The sequence below is a fragment of the Myotis daubentonii genome, chromosome 18 (genome assembly GCF_963259705.1).
Source record: "Myotis daubentonii chromosome 18, mMyoDau2.1, whole genome shotgun sequence".
Classification (NCBI taxonomy): Eukaryota; Metazoa; Chordata; class Mammalia; order Chiroptera; family Vespertilionidae; genus Myotis; species Myotis daubentonii.
The window spans coordinates 35,163,182-35,186,189 of record NC_081857.1 but is presented as its reverse complement, the minus strand read 5'-3'; the positions used below and the strand labels follow the sequence as shown (position 1 = coordinate 35,186,189).

General features: G+C 50.2%; 1 protein-coding gene and 1 long non-coding RNA gene across 2 annotated transcripts in view; one reads left to right on the top strand and one right to left on the bottom strand.

Annotated features, from left to right (window-relative positions):
- The window catches only part of LOC132220347 (uncharacterized), a 90,395-nt gene that overhangs the window by 51,644 nt on the left and 15,743 nt on the right, over positions 1 to 23,008 (top strand). Inside the window, exon 5 of the long non-coding RNA XR_009449767.1 lies at positions 320 to 405. This is a non-coding gene — a long non-coding RNA (uncharacterized LOC132220347). The remainder of the gene's footprint in view (positions 1 to 319; positions 406 to 23,008) is intronic.
- Positions 19,964 to 22,401, bottom strand: NHLH2 (nescient helix-loop-helix 2). Its single transcript, XM_059673374.1, has 2 exons — positions 22,091 to 22,401; positions 19,964 to 20,462 (listed from the first exon to the last, which is right to left on the bottom strand). The coding sequence occupies exon 2, from the start codon at positions 20,452 to 20,454 to the stop codon at positions 20,047 to 20,049; it is 408 nt and encodes a 135-aa protein (XP_059529357.1). The 5' UTR covers positions 20,455 to 20,462; positions 22,091 to 22,401; the 3' UTR covers positions 19,964 to 20,046.

Genomic DNA, 23,008 nt, shown 5'->3' with positions numbered 1-23,008 from the left:
CAGGCCTACCATCTGAGGAGGCACAGGCTGTGGGAACTGAGGAAAGGCGCTGAGAGGGGAGGGGCTCCTTGCAGGTTAGAACAGCACCAGTTTGGCACATCCTGGTCATTTCACAGCAGTATTTTCTCCTCGGTGTTCATCATGCAGTCAACATTCAATTATGCATGCAAATGAAGGGCGAGCAGGAGAGAGACCGCCCGAAGTGGGGGGTGATCAAAATCCTATTATCTGGCCGCTGCACCATATGAGTCTTTTTTACAATGCATTTTCTTATGTATTTTTGCTTGGGCTAATTTTAAAATGAGTTTTTATTCCCCAGATACTTCGGTCAGTGCTGGCCCAGAATGGAAAGCACACCCCTCCTCGTCCACAGAGAACGTAATCCATCCGCAACGTTAATAACTGGTGAGTTGAATGCTTTTGCCAACTCCATTCCTCTCCTCGATCCCCTGCAGGGAAAGAGGGATATAAATATACCTACTTTGGAGAATAGATGAGTTCTTAAAGGCTTGGCCACAAAGGAAATTTGGGGCTAACAGAATTCTCTTTTGTGGAGGAGGTCCCCCTGAAAGCTACACTGTGCAAGAGATGAAAAATCTTGCTCTGGGGGATCATGGGAACCGTACTTGACAGATAATAAAGCCTTGAAGAGGGTACATTTAAAGGAAAAGTGAACAAGGCTAATTGTTGGTGCTGTCATTTTACTGTCCACACCGAGTCACCAGAGACAAATTGACCACGGCTGGTATACACTCCTTGGTCAGGACCAGGGCTGCCCTGCCTCCGCCCTCAACCCTACAGTGTCAGGCACCTTTAGGGAGTGTTCTCTTAGTTTTTGCCATCGTTCTATATAAGAGGGTTGTCGTCATACAAGTAAATGGGACCCTTTCTCTCGGCCGTCATTGACGAGGTATGTAGACTTTTGAAAGAGCTGCTGTCTTGCACAGATTCAGATGTATCGACTTGTTCCATCATCGTTCATTGTGAGAGGCTGAACGGAGGCTGCAGGTGATCGGAAGGCTGGTGCCCAAGTGCAGGTGAGGGAATGGAGGATGCGGTCCCAGGTATGGGGCTTGGATACTTATCGCGAGGGTGATGATGAGGCTCTGAGCAGAGAGGATGTGAGCGGGACACTGCCGAATAGTGGTTACAGTCTGTATCTGATTTAGCTAAGTCTTCCTCACTAAGTGGATGAGTGGCATTCAGAGTTCCTGGCAAGCCCAGCCAACACGGCTCAGGCTGGGTCAGTGTTTGAGCATCAGCCTGAGGACGGAAGGGTCCAAGGTTCGATTCCGGTCAAGGACACGTACCTCTGTTGCAAGCTCCTCCCCAGCCCGGGCCCTGGTTGGGGCTTGTGCAGGTGGCAACCCATCGATGTGTTTCTCTCACATCGATATTTCTCTCTGTCTTTCACTCTCTCTTCCACACTCTCTAAGAACCAATGGGAAAATATCCTCAGGTCAGGATTAAAAATTAACAAAAATAATAAAGTTGCAGGGTTGATGCTGACTGCCAGCTCCTCCCTCGAGGGCCATCTGCGCTTAAGTGTCAGCTCAGGGCCCAGGACACATGTCCCAAGAGGAAAAGAGCCAAGCAGAGCAGTGTCTCCTTCCATGGCCTCCTCTAGCTGGGCTCTGTCCAGGTTCAAGACGAAGGAACGCAGCCGTCACCTGCAGCCCAGGAGGGCCCGTGTCACACGGCAAACACAGTTGGTAGGAACAGATTGTTGATAGGGTCATCTTTGGAAAGTGCGATCATCCAAATATGTCATTCTTATTAGCTTACTATGCCTTAGGTATTTTATTCATAACGAAATCCGAATATACTTATGAGATTGTGAATATGTTTGATAAATTAGAATGCACTATCAAAATGGCTTATAAACCTCTAATTTCGGGGATTGAAAGTAAATGAAACATTGTGTATTTGCAGAGCATGGCAGGCAATCAACATGTTTTAGCTTCGTGGTCCTCCTTGGCCTTTAGACTGAATTGGCACCGTCTACCTGGCCTGTGGTTTAATGAAAACCATTGAAAATACAGATGATTCCCCAATGCCCAGCGTAGTACCTGGCCCAGCATGAGTGCTCAGAATATTTGGTTAGTGTGATAGTATAAAGAATACAGCTGGCCTTTGTCCCTGGTTCCTGGCACAGAGTTTCAAAAATCCTTGGAATTTCCTGAGCAACAATAGTGTCTTTTATTATCATAAGAGTCCCTTCTGACTGTACCTGGGTTTATGCTAAAGAGGTGACTCTCACTGGGCCCTTAAATAGTTTCAAGGCAGAGAGAGGCTGGCCAAGGCAGGAAAACCAAGTTCCTGATTGGGATTCGAGGGTTGGAACTTTAACCCCAGCCCCTGACCTCTGGGGAGCAGAGGGGGCTGGAAATTGAGTTCATTTAACCCAACGTATCAATGTAATGAACCCCAGGTCAACAGTGAATGCCAGTGCTCAGGAGAGCTTCCTGGTGGGGAGGCTGGCATGCTGAGAGGGTGGCACGCCCAGAGGGGGCAAGGAGGCTCTTGCATCCCCTGAGAACTTGCCAATGCATCTCTTTCATTGAGTGGTTCCCAGGTTGTAGCCTTTAGTAATTCTAGCAAATTAACAAACCTAGAGGGGGCTCATGGAAATCCCTGAATTTGTAGCCAACTCCGACCGGAGCGCAGGTGTCCTGGGATGTCACTTGTAACTGGCATCTGAAGTAGGGGCGGGCTTGGGGACTTTGCCCTTTATCTTGTGGGATATGACACTAACTACCGAAAGTCCTACTGAAGGACTTCACCTTGAAGTCATGGGGACTGTGCCACACTGGGTAGCTAGTGTCAGAATTGAATTGCAGGGGACCCAGTGGGTGTCGGAGAATGAGTTTTGGAATGCAAGTATTTGCATAGGTAATAATAAATAACATTAATGAGCACTTAACTCCGTTCCAGGCTCTATTCTGAGCGCTTTGCATGTAGTACCGCATCTAATCCTCACAACAAGACTATGAGGTAGAAGTCACTATCATACCCCTTTTTCATGGAGGAAACCGAGGCATAGAGGGGGTAAGTCATGTCCATGTCACACAGCTGGGGGGCAGCAGGCTTGGAATTCAAACTCAAGCAATTGGCCTCAGAGCCCACATCCTAGTCCACCGCCCCACACACAGCCCTGCTGCTCAGCTCCGCCTCTGTGACCTCCCAGGCAGTTGAGGCAAAACAAAGAGAGTCAGATCTGAGGTGCTGAGCATGTCTCATGGCCAATACGCAGAACGATGGGAAGAATCTCTTCTGAGACACTTCACGAAAGAGGCTGTGATATGGTGGCCACATGCCTCATCTCAACTCAGAGATTAAGTGTGAAATTCCTCAGGCCCTATTAATCAAAGCGATCACCAGAATGAATATCCCTAAACAGCCAGGTGCCTGAACAAACATCAGTCACTGAGTAGACATAGAGGCTGGGTCTGCCCAACAGCAGAGATCCCACTGATGGAGAAGACAGTCCCCCTCATCTGAGTGGATTTGACGCACTCCCCAGCTGCCCCGTGCCCTCCTCATATCCCTTCATATGTAAAGTATTTTCTATTTGGAGGACACAGCAAGACTAGATTAATAGCAGGGCTGGTGACCCCTATCTGTAAAGGGCCGTGGCCTCTCATAAAAATACTTAATAGAGTTCTTTCCCTTTAATTGCATGCCACAATCTTTGGGGGCCCATTCATCTCGACGGATGCTCCAGGCACTGGCCTCCCTTTGTAATATGGTTCTGGCCGAGTGTGGAATCAGCTGATGAGGCCAGGGGTCCCAAGGCAGCACACCATCTGGTCAAGGTCATGGGTGGCAGATTACCAATTAGGAAGCATGGCAGGGAGGATGTTGTGTGGCTGGGGGCCAGGAATAAATGGTGGATCAGCCATTAGTAAGGCAACCGGTGTAGGTGTTGCAACAGATTAATACACAAATCCGTGCTCTTGGGGGATTCTGCATGAAATCTTGGATTCGGTCACTCGGAGCTTTCAGAGATGGGTAATGAAGCAACTTTATCAAAAGACGAGCTGCACTTAGGGCAGTGGGTCTGAAACTTTCACAGGCGCATGAATCACCTGGCGATGTTGTTAAAATGCAGTTTCTAGTTCAGTGGGTCTGAGGTGGGCCTGAGATGTTGCCATTTATAATGACACAGGAGATGCCAATGGGCCATGGACCACTCTTTGAGCAGCAAGGTCTTCCAGCACATCCTCCCGGGTTCTCTGCTTCCCTCAGCATCTTCCCTGCAGTAACCTCCATCATTGACACCTGGTTCCATAGACATGTCTCTGCCCCACCCCTCCGATTAAATAAGGCCTCTCTTGCATGTTAAAGGTGAATAAGAAAAAGCTGTTCCCTACACTTTAGTTTTTCTTTTTCAAGCTGTGCAAGTAATGCGTGTAACATATGAACATATCTGGGATATTTTAGCCAGCCCAAGCATCCTAGCATTTGACCTATGAACTCTTCCTTATCTATCTCTAATGTAAGGACTCAATTCTTTCAACACTAATATAACCACAATGCCATTGTCATTCTCCACGAAGTTAATAATAATTCTTTAATGTCACCTAATATCTAGTTCATGTTCAGTTCAGATAATTGTCCCCCAAATGTAATTTTATGGGTGATTTGTTTGAATCAAGATCTACAAATTGCATTCTTTGGTTTGTGTCGTAAGTTTTTATAAATCTTAATCAGCTCCTCCTATTATTTTTTTGCTATTTCTTTCAATTTATTTGTCAAAGAAACTAAGTTTATTTCTCCTGTAAGAATTTCCCTCATTCTGAATTGGTCTGATTACATCCCTTTGATGTCATTTAACATGTTCCTTTAACCCCGGTGTTTCCTGTGAATGGGCGTTAAATCAGAGACATACTAGTATAGATTCAGTGCCATTTTTTCTTGCAGTAAAACTCCATGAGTGGTGCTACGTGCTTTCTGCTCCATCACATTGGGAGGGCCATAGTGACTACTGCTTCACTTTTAGAAATGTTAGAGTTGATCCTGTGTTCAGATGATGTTAACTTGAACATCTATTATGAAGTCCTCCACCAACCTTTTGTTTCCAGTTTTAAGCATCGTTGACAATCCTTGTTTGCACTCTTAAAAGTGTTCCTGTAGCATCCTGTGCTTCCCCAGCATGCCACTTTATTCGTCAGCTTTCTCTGCTTGATGGCGAATTCCCTCCAGGCAAGATCATCTGTGTGTGTGTGTGTGTGTGTGTGTGTGTGTGTGTGTGTCTTCGACACCCAACCTTGTGGTTGGTATGTAGTTGACACCCAATAATAGTTATCGAATGAGTGACTTCTGCCCCTGACGCCTCCTGAGAACAGTGGACACCTGCCAGAGATTGGTTCTCAGGTTACATTCTTCCAAGAGGTGTTTGAGACTTTCAACAGCTTGGTAACATTGAAGGTATTTCTTCTAGTAATTGTGTCCCTGTCAGGCGTGGTGTCACCTCAGAGACAAGGCATTTCAGCCATGGCTGGCGTTCCCAGGCGCCATGGTGCCAGAGAGGAGGCAGGAAGAGTGCCTTTCTCCACCTCTGGGCCAAGCAAACAGATCTCAGGTGAGACACACAATCACAGGCAGAGATCTCCGGAGGGGCCCAGAGAGGGGCCTGCTGTGGGAGGGAGGCAGGAATGTTCAGGCAACAATCTCTCAACTGACTCTTCGCTCATCTGAACACTCCCTGATGCTTGCACTGAATGTTTTCCTTCTTCCGGGAAGTGTTTGAGTGTAACAACCCTCACCTGGAACCGTTCCTCCAATGCTGTTGCTGGAATATCCCAGCTCAAGGGGCAAGATCTTCGCTTTGGGAGGCTGAAGGGTTCATGGCAGCGTGTCCAGTAGGAGGAGCCCTATCCGTGGAGATGCCCCTGGTGTTTTCGAATGAAGAGGAAATGCTAAAGGAGGAATTTACTGGGGCTGGGATTAGGGTGCAGTACATTGCCTGACAAGCCCCATCCTCGCCTCTTCGTGTGCTTCCTGTACTGCGGGTTCTGGAAAGTTCATTTGCCACGCTTTCCCTGCCACTGGGGTGTTGCGTGCAATTTAGGTTCTGCCATTTACTTGCACGAGCGGGATTTGAACTGTGGAAGTGAGGCAGCGGCAGTCTTCTTGCCCCGTTGGCTATTATGACTGGTGAGCAAGGTCCAGGGCGCAGGGCGTGTCCTCAGCAGGTCAGTCTTGAGCTTCCTGGTGTCTCGAGGCAGCTGTGGTACAGGTAGCAGAGGGCAGGCCTTGGTTAGCAGGCATGGCAGGGCGGCCTTGAACTCCACAGTTCCCCTGCTGGCCTTCTGGAGCCCGGCCTAGGAGCCATTCCCGCAGCCCTCCCGATAACTTAGTACTTCGTATCTCCTGTAGTAAATTATTTTTTGCTTAAAATACCCAGATTTCCATTTCCCGCATTGAACCCTGCCTCCTGTAAGGTCATGAGCAAGCGCCTGTAAGGAAGCGCCTGTCTTGCTTGCCACTGGCCCAGGTGCCGAGCTGAGGCCCCAGTGTAGCAGAGCCAGAGTGTAGCAGGGCCTGGTGACACGGGAGAGCAGCTTTACAAATACTGAAAGGATGTGCTCTGAAAAGTCATTCGTTTCACTGAAATATCATCACAAGTCCTGGTGCCTTGGCTTGGAGTTGAGAACAAGGATGAGCGCGGGCTGCAGGGAGAGCAGAAAGACCTGTCAATCGAAGTCCTTTTCCAGATAGATGTGAAGAGGAGGTGGGTGCCGCTCATGAATTAGAGCTCATGTTATGCGTACAAACCTGCAGCGGTAAAAATAAAGAGCGAGCACAAGAAGCTTGTACTTACATCCAGGCAAGCCTCAGGTTTCCTGGCTGTGGACCATGCCCGTTGCTGGGAAGCTTAATTTCCCTGCTGTATCCCAGCGTGCCGTGGAAATAACCCATAAATGTACACACTGCGCTGTATTGCATTTCTGGGGCACACGTGGGCTCTCACATCTGTTGTGCAGGGTAAATTCTAGAACGTGCCTGCATTAGGGGTCCAATTTTGACACAACTACCCGGCAAAAGAAATGAGCAACAACAGGCGAGGGAGGGCATTAGAATTTTTGAAAAAGCTGAAAAGGAGAAGGTGACGTGCTCTGTTGGCTCCCAGAGGTCAGCATCAGAGGTCCTTCCTGGAGGCCCTGGGGAGAGCCCACGTGACCTGGAATTCTGGGTAATATCCTCCCCGTGTCCGGGGCACAGTGTCCCACTAAAGGTGTTTGCACGTGGCCTCGCTCAGTCATCTGCTCTGGGTGCAATACCACTCTGGGGCTGGGTACTTTTCCAGCTGTCTCGTCTGCTGTCGCCCGGGGTGGAGTGTGTCCCAGGTCACTAAGACCACCCTCAGGCTCAGTGATTCATTAGAGGAACGCACAGGACCCAGGAAAGCTGTTCCACTCATGGTTTGAGTTTATTCAAATGAAAGGATACAGATGAAAATGAGCAAAGGGAAAAGGCGTGTGGGATAAAGTCCAGGAGAAACTGAGTACGAGCATCCAGGTGTCCCTCCCAGCAGAACTGGCGGGTGTGCGTAATGCTCCGGGGAGCAGAGTGTGAGAACACGTGCAAAATGCTGCCAACCGAGGAGGTTCTCCTGGGCCGTGGTGTCCAGGGTTTTGCTGGGGGGTCTGTCCTGTGGGCATGCGGTGCTGGGTGGCTGACCTCAGCTACTCAGACTCCAGCCCCCACAGCAAGCCAGGTGCTCACCACAAAGCATAAACTACTAGTATCTGATCGGACGTGGCCCAAGGCCTGAGGCAGACAGACACTCTTACCAGGCAGAATATTCCAGGCTCAGAGATCATCTCCCAGGAGCTGCCAAGAACCATTCCTGAAGTCAGGCCTTTCTCAGGAGCATGCAGGGTTTGAGAAACCCAGGCTTCCTGAGCTAACCCTTTCCTGTACTGGGAGAGGACACACCCTTCCTGGTCGGTGGCCCCAGGACAGAGGCCTGGCTCCGTAGAGAGTCAACACCCCACAGAGGCAGCGACGTGGTGACCACAGGCCTCCAGTCCTGCTGTCTGTACCGGGCAGAGGATGGATCCGGTGCCAAACTCCCTGTGGGGAACTCTGAGAGGCGACAGCCTGCAGGAGGAGGCGGGGGTGACATGAGTCGTCCTCAAGGGTCACTCTCTAGGTGCCGCCCATTTAACCTCAAACATCTCTCACATCTCCCTGCTCTTCTGCATCTCTGTCGTCCTCGCTTGTACCGTGGCAGCCTCCGCCTGCCCCTCCCGGCTCCTGCCTCTCCCCCCTGCAGCCTGCCTGAGCTTTCGTGGGTGTGTCTGGCCTTCGTGGCTCCCCGGGGCCTGCAGGATGAAACCCAAGCACCATGAACCAAGTTGCCTATGGTTCTCAGTGTAGAGCTTATCGTCTCTCGGTCAGAGAAATGAACAACAGGCTTGGCACCCTGGTGATTCTCACTGGAATCTCACCACCTGCTCTGGGAAGAGAACAGAACTCCAGGCAGCACTGTCCCATCTGCAGTCCAGATCGGCAGACTCTGCCTCTGCATCTTCTTGAAACTGATCTTTAACCTGCCATTGCCTGTGACTCTTTCCCAGTGTGGATCCCAGGATGTGGTTTCCTTCTTGCTGCTGTTGTCGATACTGTGGTCTGGGCCAGGCTGCATTTCTCCTCGATGGCTGAGAATATGTTACCTGTGGTGATGCAGTGGATACCAGTATTAATGGCCAAGGTGTCTGTATTAGCACTAGTATTGCAGAAGGAGCAGGGGAGGGGGGAGGCCCATGAAAAACAAGCAACAAGTTGCTGCAGCTGCTGTATGTGCGGAAGCAAGGCAGCATGGGGTGGTGCAAGAGTTGGAAAAGAAGAGTTTCCAATCAACAGCTTGTTACATACACCATCTTGAGATTATTTCCTCTTTTATAGCCATAATTATGATGGGAGTGTTTTGCATATTGATTTTGCTTTGCCTCTGCGGAGCTGGAGACTGACTCCCTCTGCAAACCCCACGGTTTTTGATTCACAGAGGCCGCCTCTGAGTGCCACCATCTCTTTGAGGGGCAGACCTCGAAGAGATGCAGACTGTCCAACAGAAGAGAAAACCTGATCAGAATTCCCTTGTTCTTTGTACCAGAAAATAATTTTCGCATCACACTCTGTCCATCTGGACATCATTAATATTGTCAGCCACTCCCTTCAGTAGCCTTTAATGTCTAAATAATTACTCCCTGTGGCCATAATCTGACATGATGTCACTCCCCTCCTGATTTGCATTTCGTAGATAACAGACATCTTGGGAATTGCAGACGGCTTTGTGAGCTGTCCTGAAAGCCTAATGCTTACTCCCACCATCACCTCAATCACATCATGTTCCCTCCTCTAAATCTGTCACCAAGCTGCGCCACCTTCCCCCACTCAATTACCCCTTTCCTTCTGGTACACCATCTCCGGTTCTGTCTCTACCACGCTCATCATCCTGATTGATAACTGGGAACAAAGTTGACTAATCGGCGCATTGCAATGCTTTGCGTAGCGTGGACTTCCTTGTCTGGAATGTCGACGTTTCATTCCTGTGTGTGATAACCACGTCCCCGCTGTATTAATCACGTTTCCACATTCCAGTCTCACTTCTTTGCAGACACACAGCCACCCGCCCTGGGTAAGCATGATGTCCGGGCCCAGATTGCTTCCCGGGTCTCCTCAGGGTGTCTTCCAGGTCACTGCTCGTACCTTTTCCCTGTCACACAGCCGCGGACAAGGTGAAATACTTTCCATGGAGCCAGGATGAGAGCAAGGCCAAGAGCAGAAAGTTCATCTCTTTTGTTTTTTTTCTGCGTTTTTTTTTTTTTAAATATATTGTTATTGATTTCAGAGAGGAAGGGAGGAGAGATGGAAACATCAATGATGAGAGAGAATCATTGATTGGCTGCCTTCTGCACGCCCCCTACTGGGAATCAAGCCCACAACCCAGGCATGTGCCCTTGACTGGAATAGAACCCAGGACCCTTCAGTCCGCAGACCAACGCTCTATCCACTGAGCCAACCAGTTAGGGCCATCCTTCTCTTTTGGAACCCTGACTTGCTTTTATGGTTTCTGCCTTTTTGCTTTAATTCCTCCTTTTCTTCCCCAATTACCACTCAGTCCCCCCTCTGAAGCTCTCGGCTCCCCACTTCTCAGTTTCTTTTCCTCTCCGTGTCTAGATCTGGCCTTTGTCCACACAATACAGAGCATCTGGATATATGGTAAAAACATGCTGTCAAATACCCAGATGTTTGGAAACATCTGGGCCTTTTGGCACCCAGCAGCAACAGCAGCTGGATAATGGAATTAATTTTTCACTTTTCAGTCATCACTTGACATCGGATGGACAGAGCCCTACCAGCCACAGTGGCAGCCCAGCCCATTGTCTGCTAGCGATTCTTCCTTCCTCTCACAGGGGGATTATCTCTGTCAATCATTTTACTGGTATTGTCGCAGAGAAGGGGACGAAATTTGTTTGTCTCTTCTCAGCCCCACCGCACATCATCACTCCATGCCTCAGTTCTTTTCTTATTGAAAGAGCTAGTGGGAACTGACAATTTCCTTACCCTCCCCTGCCCCGGGGTAAGAGAAAGAATACGTGTGTGAAACTGCTTTCCCCACACTAGTCTGGGAGGACCCGCCAAGGACTGGTTTCTTATTGGAACCGCTCTATCTGGTTGGAGATCTGTTCCCTTCTCATTCTCTCCTGTAGTCTTTGCACCACTCTATTGACAACAAAAGGCACAGTGATGGCAATTTATGATTGCTGTCCCCGCGGTCCACAGAGGGCCGGTCATCTGTTTGTATTTTTCTCAGGCAGCTTAGAATAACACTCCTGGGCCCCACTGGAGCGCTGGGCAGAAGGGCCATCTCCAGGGGCCGCCCACGACGGCAGCGTGTTCATCGTTATCTCTGATTATATCCGGCAGCTCGAAGTAACTTCCCGTGTTAATGAAGCTGCAGGACATCGCCGGGTGGCCTCCGCCATCAGCCGGTCGCTCTCTCCCCGAAGGACAAATCCAGGCAGAAGTGCGGTGGCTACAGTCACGGAGGGGCATCTGTGTCTGCACTCACAAATTGGTGTGGCTTAATTAAAGTGTGTGTGTGTGTGTGTGTGTGTGTGTGTGTGTGTGTGTGTGTGTTCATGCGCCCAAGCTGTTAGCCCAAAAGATGAAGGGAATGGATACGTTGGATGTTTCTGCCTTCGGTAGATTTCACAGAATAGAGACACAGCCCCAAGTCAGTGCAGTCAGAAAATATATCCGTCAATTTAGTGAAAACCAATTCCAGCATGAGTGTCTGCTGGCGCCGCATAGACGCGGCCTAAGTGGCTGTGGGTCAAGGCGGGTCAGTGAGGAGCCTGAGGTCGAAGGCCACGCGGGGTCCCCACCTCCCACCCCTGGGAGCTGTGTCACCCCCGATCCTCCTCGCTCCTCCTCCTGCATGGAGGCTGCTGGGCTGTTGTCTCACACTGGCAGCCCCCTTCAGAGGCTGGCTCTCCCTTCTCCTGGCCCAGTGGCCTCTCCCCTCCCCCCTTCTTTCTCTGTCCCCCTCCCGCCCCCCTCCCTCCCTGCCTCCCTCCCTCCCTCCACCTTCTCCCAGAGGAGGTGACAGACGGTCCTGTAATTTGGTTCCATTCGCTCGACTGGAGCAACACCTGCCCCCCTCCCCGGGGACCGAGGGTCTCATCCCTAACCATACAAGGAGCCAGAGACAAATCCGGGCCCTATGCAAATAGGAAAGCGACAGGGAGAGGGCCAGGCCTGCCACACAGCACGCCTGCGCTCGCTCCACACAAACCGGGGCAGGCAAATGCCTCTTGAAGACCCAGCTGCTAAAATCACCACAACTTTCATTAGGTTTCCAGAGTTTCTTTAAAAAAATTAATAATTAGCTGTCGTCGTAATATCTCCTCCCACGCACAGCACGTGGCAGTAGAAAGAAGTGTCTGGCATTAAGCGGTATCGATAAGAAGGTTCCGAAACAGAGCAAGGTGTAAGGACCAGGGGACATGAGCTGTGCAGGTGTGTGTGACAGGTGTCGCCGTGGCACCTGCCCCACGATGTCACAATGGGCGCGGGCCTCCGGGGTGGGCGCGTTTTCTCTGTGTAAGGCGTCCACGCCCACACAGTCTCTCCCATAAGCAGACTTGTTTCTTTTCTCATTTATTTAGACTTGTGCAGGGCACTCACCACTTAGCTTTTCAGAGCAATCCCCAAAGTCTAAGTGTGGCCAGGGCCGTCCTGCCAGGGGGACCCATTCTGGAGCAGTGGCTCATGACGTCAGCATAGAACCGGCTAAAGCCAGATGCAGGCCCACACCCCACATTCGTGCCTCGGTCACCGGTGCTGCTCCGGCGTGTTACTTAACTTCTCTGTGTCTTGGCGTCTTCGTCTGTAACTTGGAGCTTCTGCCTCATTGGGTTGGGGCAGGACTAAGTGTGTTAATAATGGGAAGTGCCCGCGATGGGTAAGTGCTATGTCTGGGCAGTTGTTTTGCTGATATTGTTACTAGTCACTAGGCTACAATGCAGGGCAGACAGCGTGGGGTCAACCTGTGGATTTGGTGTCGCAGGCTGACAGGGTGTGAGACTGTGGGCGAGCCACATAACCACTCAGAGTGCAAGGTTGTACCCCGAACTGGGGGCCTGAGGGGCTCGCAGAAATAGCGTAAGTGACAGAGTTGTGACTGAAAGGACCGAATCTACCTCATTTTTTGTTTTTAAATCTTTGAAATCTGCGTACTTTGGTCTTGGGCAGTGTGTCCACTCTATCGTGTCCTGCCAGCCCGTCGCCCTTCTCCTTTACCCTGGGCTGTGGTCAGCCAGTCGGCCACTACTAGTACCCTGGGGCACACAGGGCAGCTCTGGACTGGGGACTGGCCTTTTGAACTGAAATGGCCAGTTCTCAGGCATGCCCAGCCGTGACAGTGCGGAGGGGGGTGGCGACAAGAACACTCACGTCCAACATGTGTGTAAGAGAAAGCACCAGCCTTAAGCACAACGGGGAAAGGGGAGGGTGAGTTCTTAAAGTAGAAGGAAGACAACCAGAGGTGACCCGCCTGGCAGGAGGAAAAGGCCGCGGGGGCTGCGGGGGGGGGGCGGGGGGTGGTGCTGGTTAGGCCAGCTGTGAAATTCCCTCCAAACGTAGGTGCTCTCACTGTTATGATGGTGCTTCGGTTATCTTACAGAAGGAGAAAGGGTTCTTTATCTTTTAGAGACTTGCTCATATATTTATGGATGAAATGATGCTATGTTTGGGATTTCTTCAAATAGCCCAGAGGGGTAGTGGGAAAGCAAGGAGCGTGTAAATGAAATGTCAGGCTATTAGAACCCTTAGCTTTTGTGGATGTTCCTAAAGTTTCTATAACAGTATTTTTTTTTTTTTTTAGTAGTTGTTCAACCCTATCCAGAATGCTCAGTTGGTTGGAGCATTGTCTTGTATATCAAAAGGTTGCGGGTTCGAATCCCGGTCAGGGCACGTATGGGAGGCAATTCATGCTGATAGATTTTCCCTCACCAGTCCCAATGATGGACTCACACCTGAACGAAGGTAGCCAAACCCCCGGCCCCCCACTCTGGTGGCAGACTCCGCCCCAGCGCAGCTCCCCTGCCACTATCAGGACCAATCCAGCCCTCACTACTGTCAGTGCGCCAGGTGCCCTCCACGCAGTCAGCTCTGGGGGATGGATGTTCCTTTCATCTCCTGACCCCACTATCCTCTTCCTCCTTGTTATCCATCCTGGTCCCAGGGGATCCCCAGGGAGGACCTCCCCTCCGCCTGCATTCACTAATCTAATCACCTTTCCCGTCATTCAAGAAACTCCTGAAATCTCCCCTTTTCCTGATATTTTTCTGGAATGATCAGCAGACATGTGCAGTTTCCTCCTCACCTGGTAATAAGTAGCAAAATTGAATGGAAAGTTCCAACAAGTTCTCCCTTCACTATCTCAAAAATCACTTAGCTGTTTAACTTTGGAAAAGGTTGCCTGGCACCAGACATGCTCCAAGTGCTTCATGTGAATCAGTTCATCTTCCTAACAATGCTACAGGCGAGGTCGTCTTATCCCCCCATTCTACAGGTAACAAAACTGAGGCACAGAATGAAATGATTTGTTCACGGCCATAGCTGGTTAGCAGGAGACCTGGGGGTTGAGCACAGGCAGGCTTTGTAGTCCGTGCTCCTGACTACCCTGCAGTCGTGCCTGTCCCGGCCTCAGTGCTCTGGGAAAACCAAGGTAAAGAAGGAGCAGGTAGAGGCCAGGCCTCCCACGTGGAGTGGAGAGGGGCTTTCTGACTTTAGATGTGTGCTTATGGCTTATTCCACAGATTACTACTTACCTACCTATAAAGTGTTCTGTCTTATAGGACAAAGACTATTTGTTTGACTTTCTGTAGAGCTAATAATGTGTCACATGCTAATGAATACCATTGGCGGAGACCACGAATCATTAATATGTCAATGAATTATCGCTGCATTATTATTTGTGGCTCCTCCTATGCATACAATAAATGCGAAGGTAATAATAATAATAGTTCATATTTATTGAGCACTTGTTATATTCTTTCTATTCTGGCCAGCACTCTACATCAGCGGTCACCAACCTTTCAGACTTCACGGGCCACCAGTGGTCCATGGACCACCAGTTGGCAACCACTGCTCTACATTATCCCATGGGAACCTCAGAGCAAGCACTTGAGATAGGTACCTATATGGTCCCCTCCCACTCATTTGAAAACGGAGGCTGAAGTAACTTGTTCAGCATCACACATTTAGAATAGGTTGGAGCCACAGTGTGAAGCTGGCCCCAGACTCCTGGGTCTCAAACACAGGGATGGGAGAAGCAGATCAATGCTGGCCACATGATGTTTGTATGGGACTTGGAGCAGAGCAGCTAACACCACCCAAAGAAATTGAGGGAAACTTTGCAAAGCAGTTACATTTGTGTTGGGTGACAATGGAATAATTGAAATTTTCAGGGCAGAATGTCGGGCTGGAGGACAGCATACTAGGCAGAGGGACAGCAAGTGCGAAGGCACAGGTTATAAAGGGGCAGGCATCACCCCGGCTGGGTGGCTCAGTTGGTCGGAGTGTCTTCCCATACACTGAAAGTTTGCAGGTTTGATTCCCAGTTAGGGCACATACTGAGGTTGTGTGTTCCATCCCTGGTCGTGGCATGTATGGGAGGGAACCTATAAATGTTTTTTCTCTCTCTCCCTTCCTCTCTCTCTCTAAAAATCAATAAACATATCCTCAGATGAGGATTTTAAAAATAATTTAAAAAAATAATAAAGGAGCAGGCATCTGCAGGGAAGTGAGGAAATCGGAATTTGTCAGGAACTCAGGGAGAGAGACTGAAATGATGCTGGAGGGTGTCTAGAACAAGATTCTGAAAGATTTCTGTGCCCAGAGAAAGAACTGGAGTGTGTGTGTATGTGTGTGTGTATGTGTGTGTGTGTGTGTGTGTGTGTGTGTGTGTGTTTATAGACAGTGAGGAGTCGGGAATGTTTTCAGGCGGGGTGACATGCTAACTTTCAAAGTTGGCTCTTGGGGCAGCCTGAGGACCGACCTCCATGTGCCAAGGGGTGTGGGTGGGGGACCATGGAGCCAGACCCACCCGTGTGCTGGTGAACAGTCATGCTGTGGACAGTGGCGGGCTAGTCCCGTGCCCCTCAGGAGGGACTACAGTGTCTTCCGTGCACTTGACCTGGCGAGCAGAGAGCAGGCGCAGTCCCCGCCTGCATGTGTCCCCAGTTGGGTGGCCGGCGCTGAAGCTTCTGTAAGCACCTGGGTGGAGAGATGGGGTGCCGGGGCCAAGGGTAGGGTTGTGCATGGCACAGCTGCCTCTGGAGCCAATGAAAACGGTAGAGTGTAAGGACAGGCACTTTGATAAATCCACAAACGTGGCTTCGTGACCCTGGGCAAGTTATAAATCTCTCTGAGCCTTAAGTTCCCTGTATGTTAAATGGCGACAAAAGTACCTACCTCATTGGGTTGTGCGAACTCAATGAGATAATGCATGGAAAGCATGTAACTCAGTAAGCATATAGTACACACTCATACATGTTTGCTGTCAGTATTCCCACTACTACCAACAATAAAGGAGATCGCCCTTCTGGGAAAGGGTATTAGCTATGTATGCACTCAAGTCGGTGCCCCCTCCTCCTTGGCTCCTGCCTACCCAAACCTCAGCGGGTGGGAGGCCAGGTCCAGAGGTGGACAGCAGGGGTGGGGACTGGATAAGTCTCAGTATCACAGAGGTCACCTCTGTACTTGCCAGATCAGAGCGGTCTGGGGACACCTGTTTATGGGGCAGGGCCACTGGAGGAAGCCCCACGCACAGGGTTCACGTGGGAACAAGTGTTTCCCGCCCAGCAGTCCACCTCTCTGCAGCCTCATTTCTTTCAGACCCACTTGCCCTGTCTTCAGCCTGCTCTGCCTTTCCGGACCCATCCCGCCACCCACACTCTCTCTCAGCTGCTGCCCCTCCCCTCCCTCTCCCTGCAAGGGAAGGGGTTCTTGCTAAGGACTTTTGCCCCTTTTCTCTGGATGTTTCCAGCAGTGGCAGAAGTCAGGTGGGCCTCTGGGCATGGAGATTTCTAGCTCAGGTGGCCTTGTCAGCTGGGCCAGGTGGGGCTAGAGTTTTCTGGGGAGCAGTAATGCCCTGGCCAGCTGAGCAGCTGGGGCAGAGAGGAGAAGGTGAGAGCAGCAGCAGAAGGAACTGAAGCCCTGGGTCTGCCTAGGGAGAGAGCAAGCTGGGGGGAGGGACCAGGGTGTTGCCAGTGGGGGATGGAGAGTGATTGGCACAGGGTGTTTTGGTGGCATAAGCACAGCACAGGTTAACAGGTGGCAGCGACTGTGGGCTGCTGGGTAGGCAGATCTATCTAAAATGAACCCCTACCAGCACCCCAGCTGTCATCTTCACAGCATTTAGTAAAACCTGAAATTAAGTTTATCTCTTCATTGTCAGTAGGCTTTATCTCATCTGGGGCTCTATTTTTAGCATCTCAAACAATGCCCAGCACACAGTAGGTCCTCAGTAAATATTTGCTGAATGGAAGACTGAAAGATCACCATCATCATTGTTCAAAGAAGCATCATTATTCCTTTAGTATGGCTGAGTAGCCACGGAGCCCATGCTACGTGCGGGGATCAGTCAGTCACCCTCTGGTCTACCAGAGTGTCACAGTGCTGCCTGTCTCTTTGGAGGTGCTCAACAGCCTTGGGTTTGAAATCCTGGGATCACATGGGCTGTGTGGCTGGGAGGGGTTTTGATCTTTGTCAATGTCTGTGCCCTATGTCCAACTCCAAGGGCAAGGGTCTTCGTCTAGGGCGGTGAGTGAATAGGTGCCTCCTAGAGTCAGTGGCAGAACTGTGTCGGTCGGTTGGAAGTTGAGCTCATTACCAGGAAAAGGAGGCCCTCATTTCCTTGGCATTAGAGAAAGACTGCATTTCCTGTCCTGGAATAGAGAAGTTCCATGAAGACTGGGAGTAGCATCTCTCCCAGGCCTATAGGGGCAAGACCTGCAAGCCCTCAGCCTCCAGCTAGCAGGTGTCTGCAGGCTGACGTCACCAGCCGCAGCAGCCGTGACCAGGGCTCTGTCCAGTCACAAGGCCAAAGAAGGCACCATCCTGTTTCATGTCCCTGGTGCATCCCTACTGAGCACCTGCGCATGAGGAGTGTGAAGCCTCACTTACTAGGTTTCTGTGAACCTAACTACAAGATACCTGGGTGAACGTCAAAAACGCTCAATCACATTCCCATATGTTATAGGCACAAAACCAAGCATCCACCTAATTGCATTTTCACTCCGCAACCAGAGATTGTGTGTGATATAGTCCATATTTCATAGAACTCTCTATATGTGTGCATGTAGTTTTTAAGTTATTCGTGTCTCCTGCTGGTAGACAGAATATTTCACATTGTTAGACTATTAGCTTTTATAGATGACATTCTTCATATCTCAGGGTTGGCCCAGGGCTAAATTTTTTTCTCTTGTTTGCAGGTGTCATGTCCTGGTTAGATGTTTGACACCTTGTTCTTAGTAAGTGCCATGAGGCTGGGAGTCGTCATCATCGTATCAGGGCCTTTTTCTCACATAGCCATGTGACGGCGCAGGGTTCCCGGCTCTAATTTGAAGAGGTTGGGTTAGTTACTGAGTTTCCTTTCAGAGCAAAAGAATCTCTGATTCAAGTAATATTTTCACGTGAACCCTATAATCTTTCCTCATGGAGGGAAACATGATCTGTGCCACCATCCTAGCTAGAGACTGATGAGTGCTCAAGTTTAGGAGAGCATCAAATATCCCCGTGATAAATATGTTAAGGCTTGGTTGTGTTTTCTTTCATAGTTCCTTCCTGAGGAATTGAGTCTGTTAAGCTAGTTCATGCTCAGCCAGCATGCTCATCTTTTTTTTTTGACAGTATGCTTAAAAATAAAGGCGAGGGCTTTACTTGATACCTTTATTTGTATGCAAAACAGCGCACCAGTCATGAGATATGAAAAACTCGTTAGATAGAAACCAGATTATATCTATTTTCACTACAAAATATTGCATTATATAAAGCAACAGAGACACACAAAAACCCTGAAAAAGACTAAAATCTTTGGATAGCAGGTGTGGTTTTTTTCCCCCCCCTTATCTCTAAAATACACTCCTTGTTTTAAGAGTTTCACAGCTGAGAACATGAAACATTTTCAGGTTATAGACTTTTCTTTTTGGTTGTCACAGAGGAAAGTAGTTTCTGAATTCTTTTTTTTTTTTTTTTTTTTAGGAAAATAACTTAATTTCCTAAAGTCATCCCAGGCACAAACATCACACACACACACACACACACACACACACACACACACACACACAGAAGCTACTTCCTTATAAACAGTTTGTAAAGTACTTTTCAGACATAACTACAGATAAGAATAACAACACTTACTTTTTTAAAAAACTATAATAGTGGAGTGTTAGTGTTGCTGATCTCACCACAAACAAACATCTTAATATATAAAATATGTTTAGAAACAGGGAGAAGTGGGAAATTTGTTATGCAAGTGCAATATAATTAGAGCCAAAAGAAAGACCACAGTATAATCTCAACAAACACGTAAAAAGTATTATTCCACAGGAAAAAGTGTAAACACGTGACTATAAATTAATTGGCACAGAGTATCCAAAGTAAAGTTATCACCACTCTGAAAAATAAATGTCTTGGAAAAAATACTCTACTCCTTCTAACATAAATAAAAATAGGTAGTCTTTTTCTAACTGCACCTATGGGTCCACGCGTTTAAGGTCACGAATAGATGTTTTTGGATATATAAAGGGGCACTTTGCCTGAAAACGCAGTCAGATATTAAGTTTTCCATTTAAATATGGATTTTCCTGTCTACATTAGAGTCATACTTCAGGGTTCAGTTCCCTCCAAGCTCAGATCGTCCCACACTGTCTGTCTGTTCTCACTGTATCTTTTTGAGCTTACCAAGTATGCAATAGGGCTTGTCTGTTGTACTTGGATTCTAATCTAATCTTTCTTTTCGCATCTGAATAGAAAATTTCCTGTTCCACCTTCAGGTGCCTAAAATCTCTACCCTGGAAGACATTCCCTCCCTCCCCTCCCGCTGTTTGGTGATTCGTCAGTTAGAAAAATCCAGAACAGCTAAAGTTATGAGCCTATGCTCAGAGCTTCTGCCCTCATTTTTTCAAAACTTGGAAGATTCGTGGGAGATAAACTAAGGAGAACTCCAAGTCTCCAGTGAGCTAAAGGAAACACCCTTAAAGGGATCCTAACGCAGGGAGGGGAGGCCTGGGGGCGGCCCATCTCCAGTGCCCCCGGAGGTCCGCCGGCCTGGGAAGTACCCCCTGCAAGCCCCACAGCTTGCCAGACAACCCCACCTTCCAGAGTGGGAAACCTTCCCTCGTCCCCCTGCTGATCCGAGAGAACACAACACGCTGATAACTTCTTCCACGGGCCAAGTCTCCGGGGTGGGTCTCGGTCCCCCGACATCCAGACCCGCAGCCTCCGGCAGCGCGCCCGCCCCTACACGTCCAGGACGTGGTTGAGATACGAGATGTAGCAGATGGCCAGGCGCAGGATCTCGATCTTGGAGAGCTTCTTGTCCGGGGGCAGCGTGGGCAGCAGTTTGCGGAGCTCGGCGAAGGCCAGGTTGAAGGCCTCCACGCGGATGCGCTCGCGGGTGGCGTGAGCCGACCTGTACTTGGCCGTGGCACGCCGGCGGCGGCGCTTCTCCTCGCGGCTCAGCTGCTGCGGGTGCGGGTAGAGCGCGGCCCGGCCGCTGCCCTTGCCGTCGCCCTCGGCCTCCTCCACCGGCTCCAGGTCCGACACGTTGCCCAGCACCTTGGCGTCCGCGCCGCCCAACGACTCCGGATCCGAGTGCGCCGAGCTAGGGTGGTCCGAGTCGGCGGCTTGGTCCGGACTCAGCATCATTTTGGAGGCTGAGGGGGAGTCAGAAAATCAATCAATAAAAGGAATCAGGGTCTTCGATAGGTGCGGGAGCGGGGGACGGCCTCCCCCAGAGCCTCCGCGTCCGGCCTCCTTCCCACCCCAGGCCCGCGCGCTCGGGGGAGCTGGCCCGGCGGGGAGGGAGCCGTCTCTCCTAGGCAGGGCCGCATCCTGGACCTGAGACCTCGGCCTGCAGGAGGCCCAGCCCGGGGTGACCGCAAGCCTGTGACGCCTGGGTTTTGTGCGCCTCGGGCCATAGACCAACTCCATCATTCTGCCTCCCTCACTTCATTTCCTTCGTTGACAAATGACGAAGGATGAACACATCTGGCTTTCGCGGGGGAGGGAAGGGAGAAGGGGAAGGAATCCGGCTCCCGGGCCTCGCGCTGTTCTGGGGCACAGGCTGGGGCGCCCAGGGCTGGAGAGGGGTCCGGTCCCGCGGGCAGATGGGGAGCAGGCCCAGAGCTCGAAGGCGTCCTGGTCCCCCCTCCCCCCCAGTGCTTCTCCGAAATCATAAAGAAACGACTACACAAACGGAGGCTCCTTTCAGCACAACAGAGACGCTCGTGCCCTCGCAGGCTCCCGAAGCACCATCTGTCACGCAGGCAGCCACACACATCAGGGACCCAGGGACGCGGAGACTTGACCTGCGATAAGACAATGCGCCCGGCAACCTGCCGACCACTCCCGGGAAAACGCAGGCGGCCGGGGCGCTGCAGGAGGAGAGGCTGGGGAGGAAGGGAAAGGCAGGGCGCGGGACCGGAGGAGGTGGGCAGGCCTGGCCCCAGCTACACCTCTGCCCGCAAAGTTTGGGTGCTGGGGGGCCAAAGCCCAGAGCCCGCCGCCCTCTCGGACGGCCTGGCCAAGGCCCGGCAGGTCTGTCCCCAGCTTTTTCCTCTGACGCTGGCTTCCTGGAAAGGTCCCCTTGTCCGGCTCCTCCAGCGTCTAGAGTTCGCCCCTCCTGCGCGCCTTTGGGAAGGGAGCGGCCCAGGATCGCTGGGCTCCAGGGGAATTTGGCGTCTAGAAAGGGGCCGGCTCGAGGGGCCAGCAGCTGCGGGTACCGAGCGCAACCACTGCGGGCGCCCCGGGCGCAAGGACCAGGCTGGGAGCCTAGTGACCTGGCCGGGGAGAAACCCGCATGGGCGCCAGGGTTTGCTTCCAGAAACAAAAGCGGGGACGCGCGCTCTGCTCCCAGCACCGCACTGGCTTAGCAGAGAATTTGGCTTCAAGACGGCTTTCATTTCCCTGCGAGGAAAACATGTCCTCTAAGGCAAAATAAAAACAACCCTCCAAGTGAACTACCTGTGATTCCCTGCGGCTTTTAACGGATACATTTATAAGTAGAGCAACTTGCGCCTACACACTGGCTTGAAAGGGTATAAATAAATAAGTCTGAAAATCAGAATAAGCCACTACAGTTGTAGCTCAGGCAAAAAGTTCCTGGATTGCCCTCAAAGCATGATACATTCTCCTCCAGATATCTTTTTTTAAATATTCATAAAAAGCACATCGTGTGTGTATTTTATTTCTTTAACATTTGCCTGAAATGCATCTGTCAATGCAATATGAACAAACTAACTTAGTTCCACGCTGGAAAAAAAATTATTTAAAGGAGCCTTACCTTGTAAAAGCCTTTTCGATAATCTTTTCTCCAATCTTTTAGAGTTAAAATTCCAGGGAATACAGGGGAGGGACTCCGAAATATATTAAAAGCAGAAAATATTTATTACATTCAAATATGAAAAAGCAGCTGTCATCTCGCCGGTGTCCACACTGAGGGACGATAATATCTCAGGATGTGGACCGTATCAGTGATTGTTTACTTAGCTGATAGATCAAAACGCCTTTGCCTTTTAATTGTTCGCAAACATTTCGGGAAATTCGTTGTTGGTTTTCTTCCCCCCAAAAAACCACAGGAGGTGTTGAAAAGTCTCCTGCCTTTTCTCCTCTTCTAGGTCTCTATAAATAACAAAAGAGATGCAGAGATAAACACAGTCACATCAGAGGGCTGATTCCTCCACTTTCTAATAGCAGAAGAATCAATAAGAAAGATGGTTAAGATAAGATACGGCTCCTGTAGGATTCCTTTTCCTCCCCTTAAGAGGGCTGAGCAGAAACTGGGAAGTATGAGGCAGAGATGCGATCTGGCTCAGAAGTGATTTTTTTTTTTTTTTTGAGATAAGGCTTTGTTCAGCTGATGTCTCCCCAGTTCCCAGGAACACAATACTATAACTCGGGGCTAAGCGTGTCTCTTCCTCTTCCCACATCTACTTGTATGTTGTATAAACAGACACCTATTTCCAGTTTCAAAGTCTTTCCAGGCTTGGTTACATCTCCCACCCCCAACCCCCTCCTTCCTTTACCTTGTAGCAAAACAGACATAGTCAGTGGCTTGGAGCTGCTTGGAGAAAGGGTGGTGGAAAGTGAACGTCTCCAGCAGGAACAGTGGCAGGGACGCTGAGCAAGACGGGAGAGGGTGGCAGAGCCCAGCAAAGAGGCAGAGATGCGCGCGGCTTCTTAGCTCTCCTGGTACCAATTG

Bases quoted from the DNA above. Each gene is read 5' to 3' on its own strand.
- NHLH2 (XM_059673374.1), bottom strand. From the start codon at position 20,454: ATGATGCTGAGTCCGGACCAAGCCGCCGACTCGGACCACCCTAGCTCG.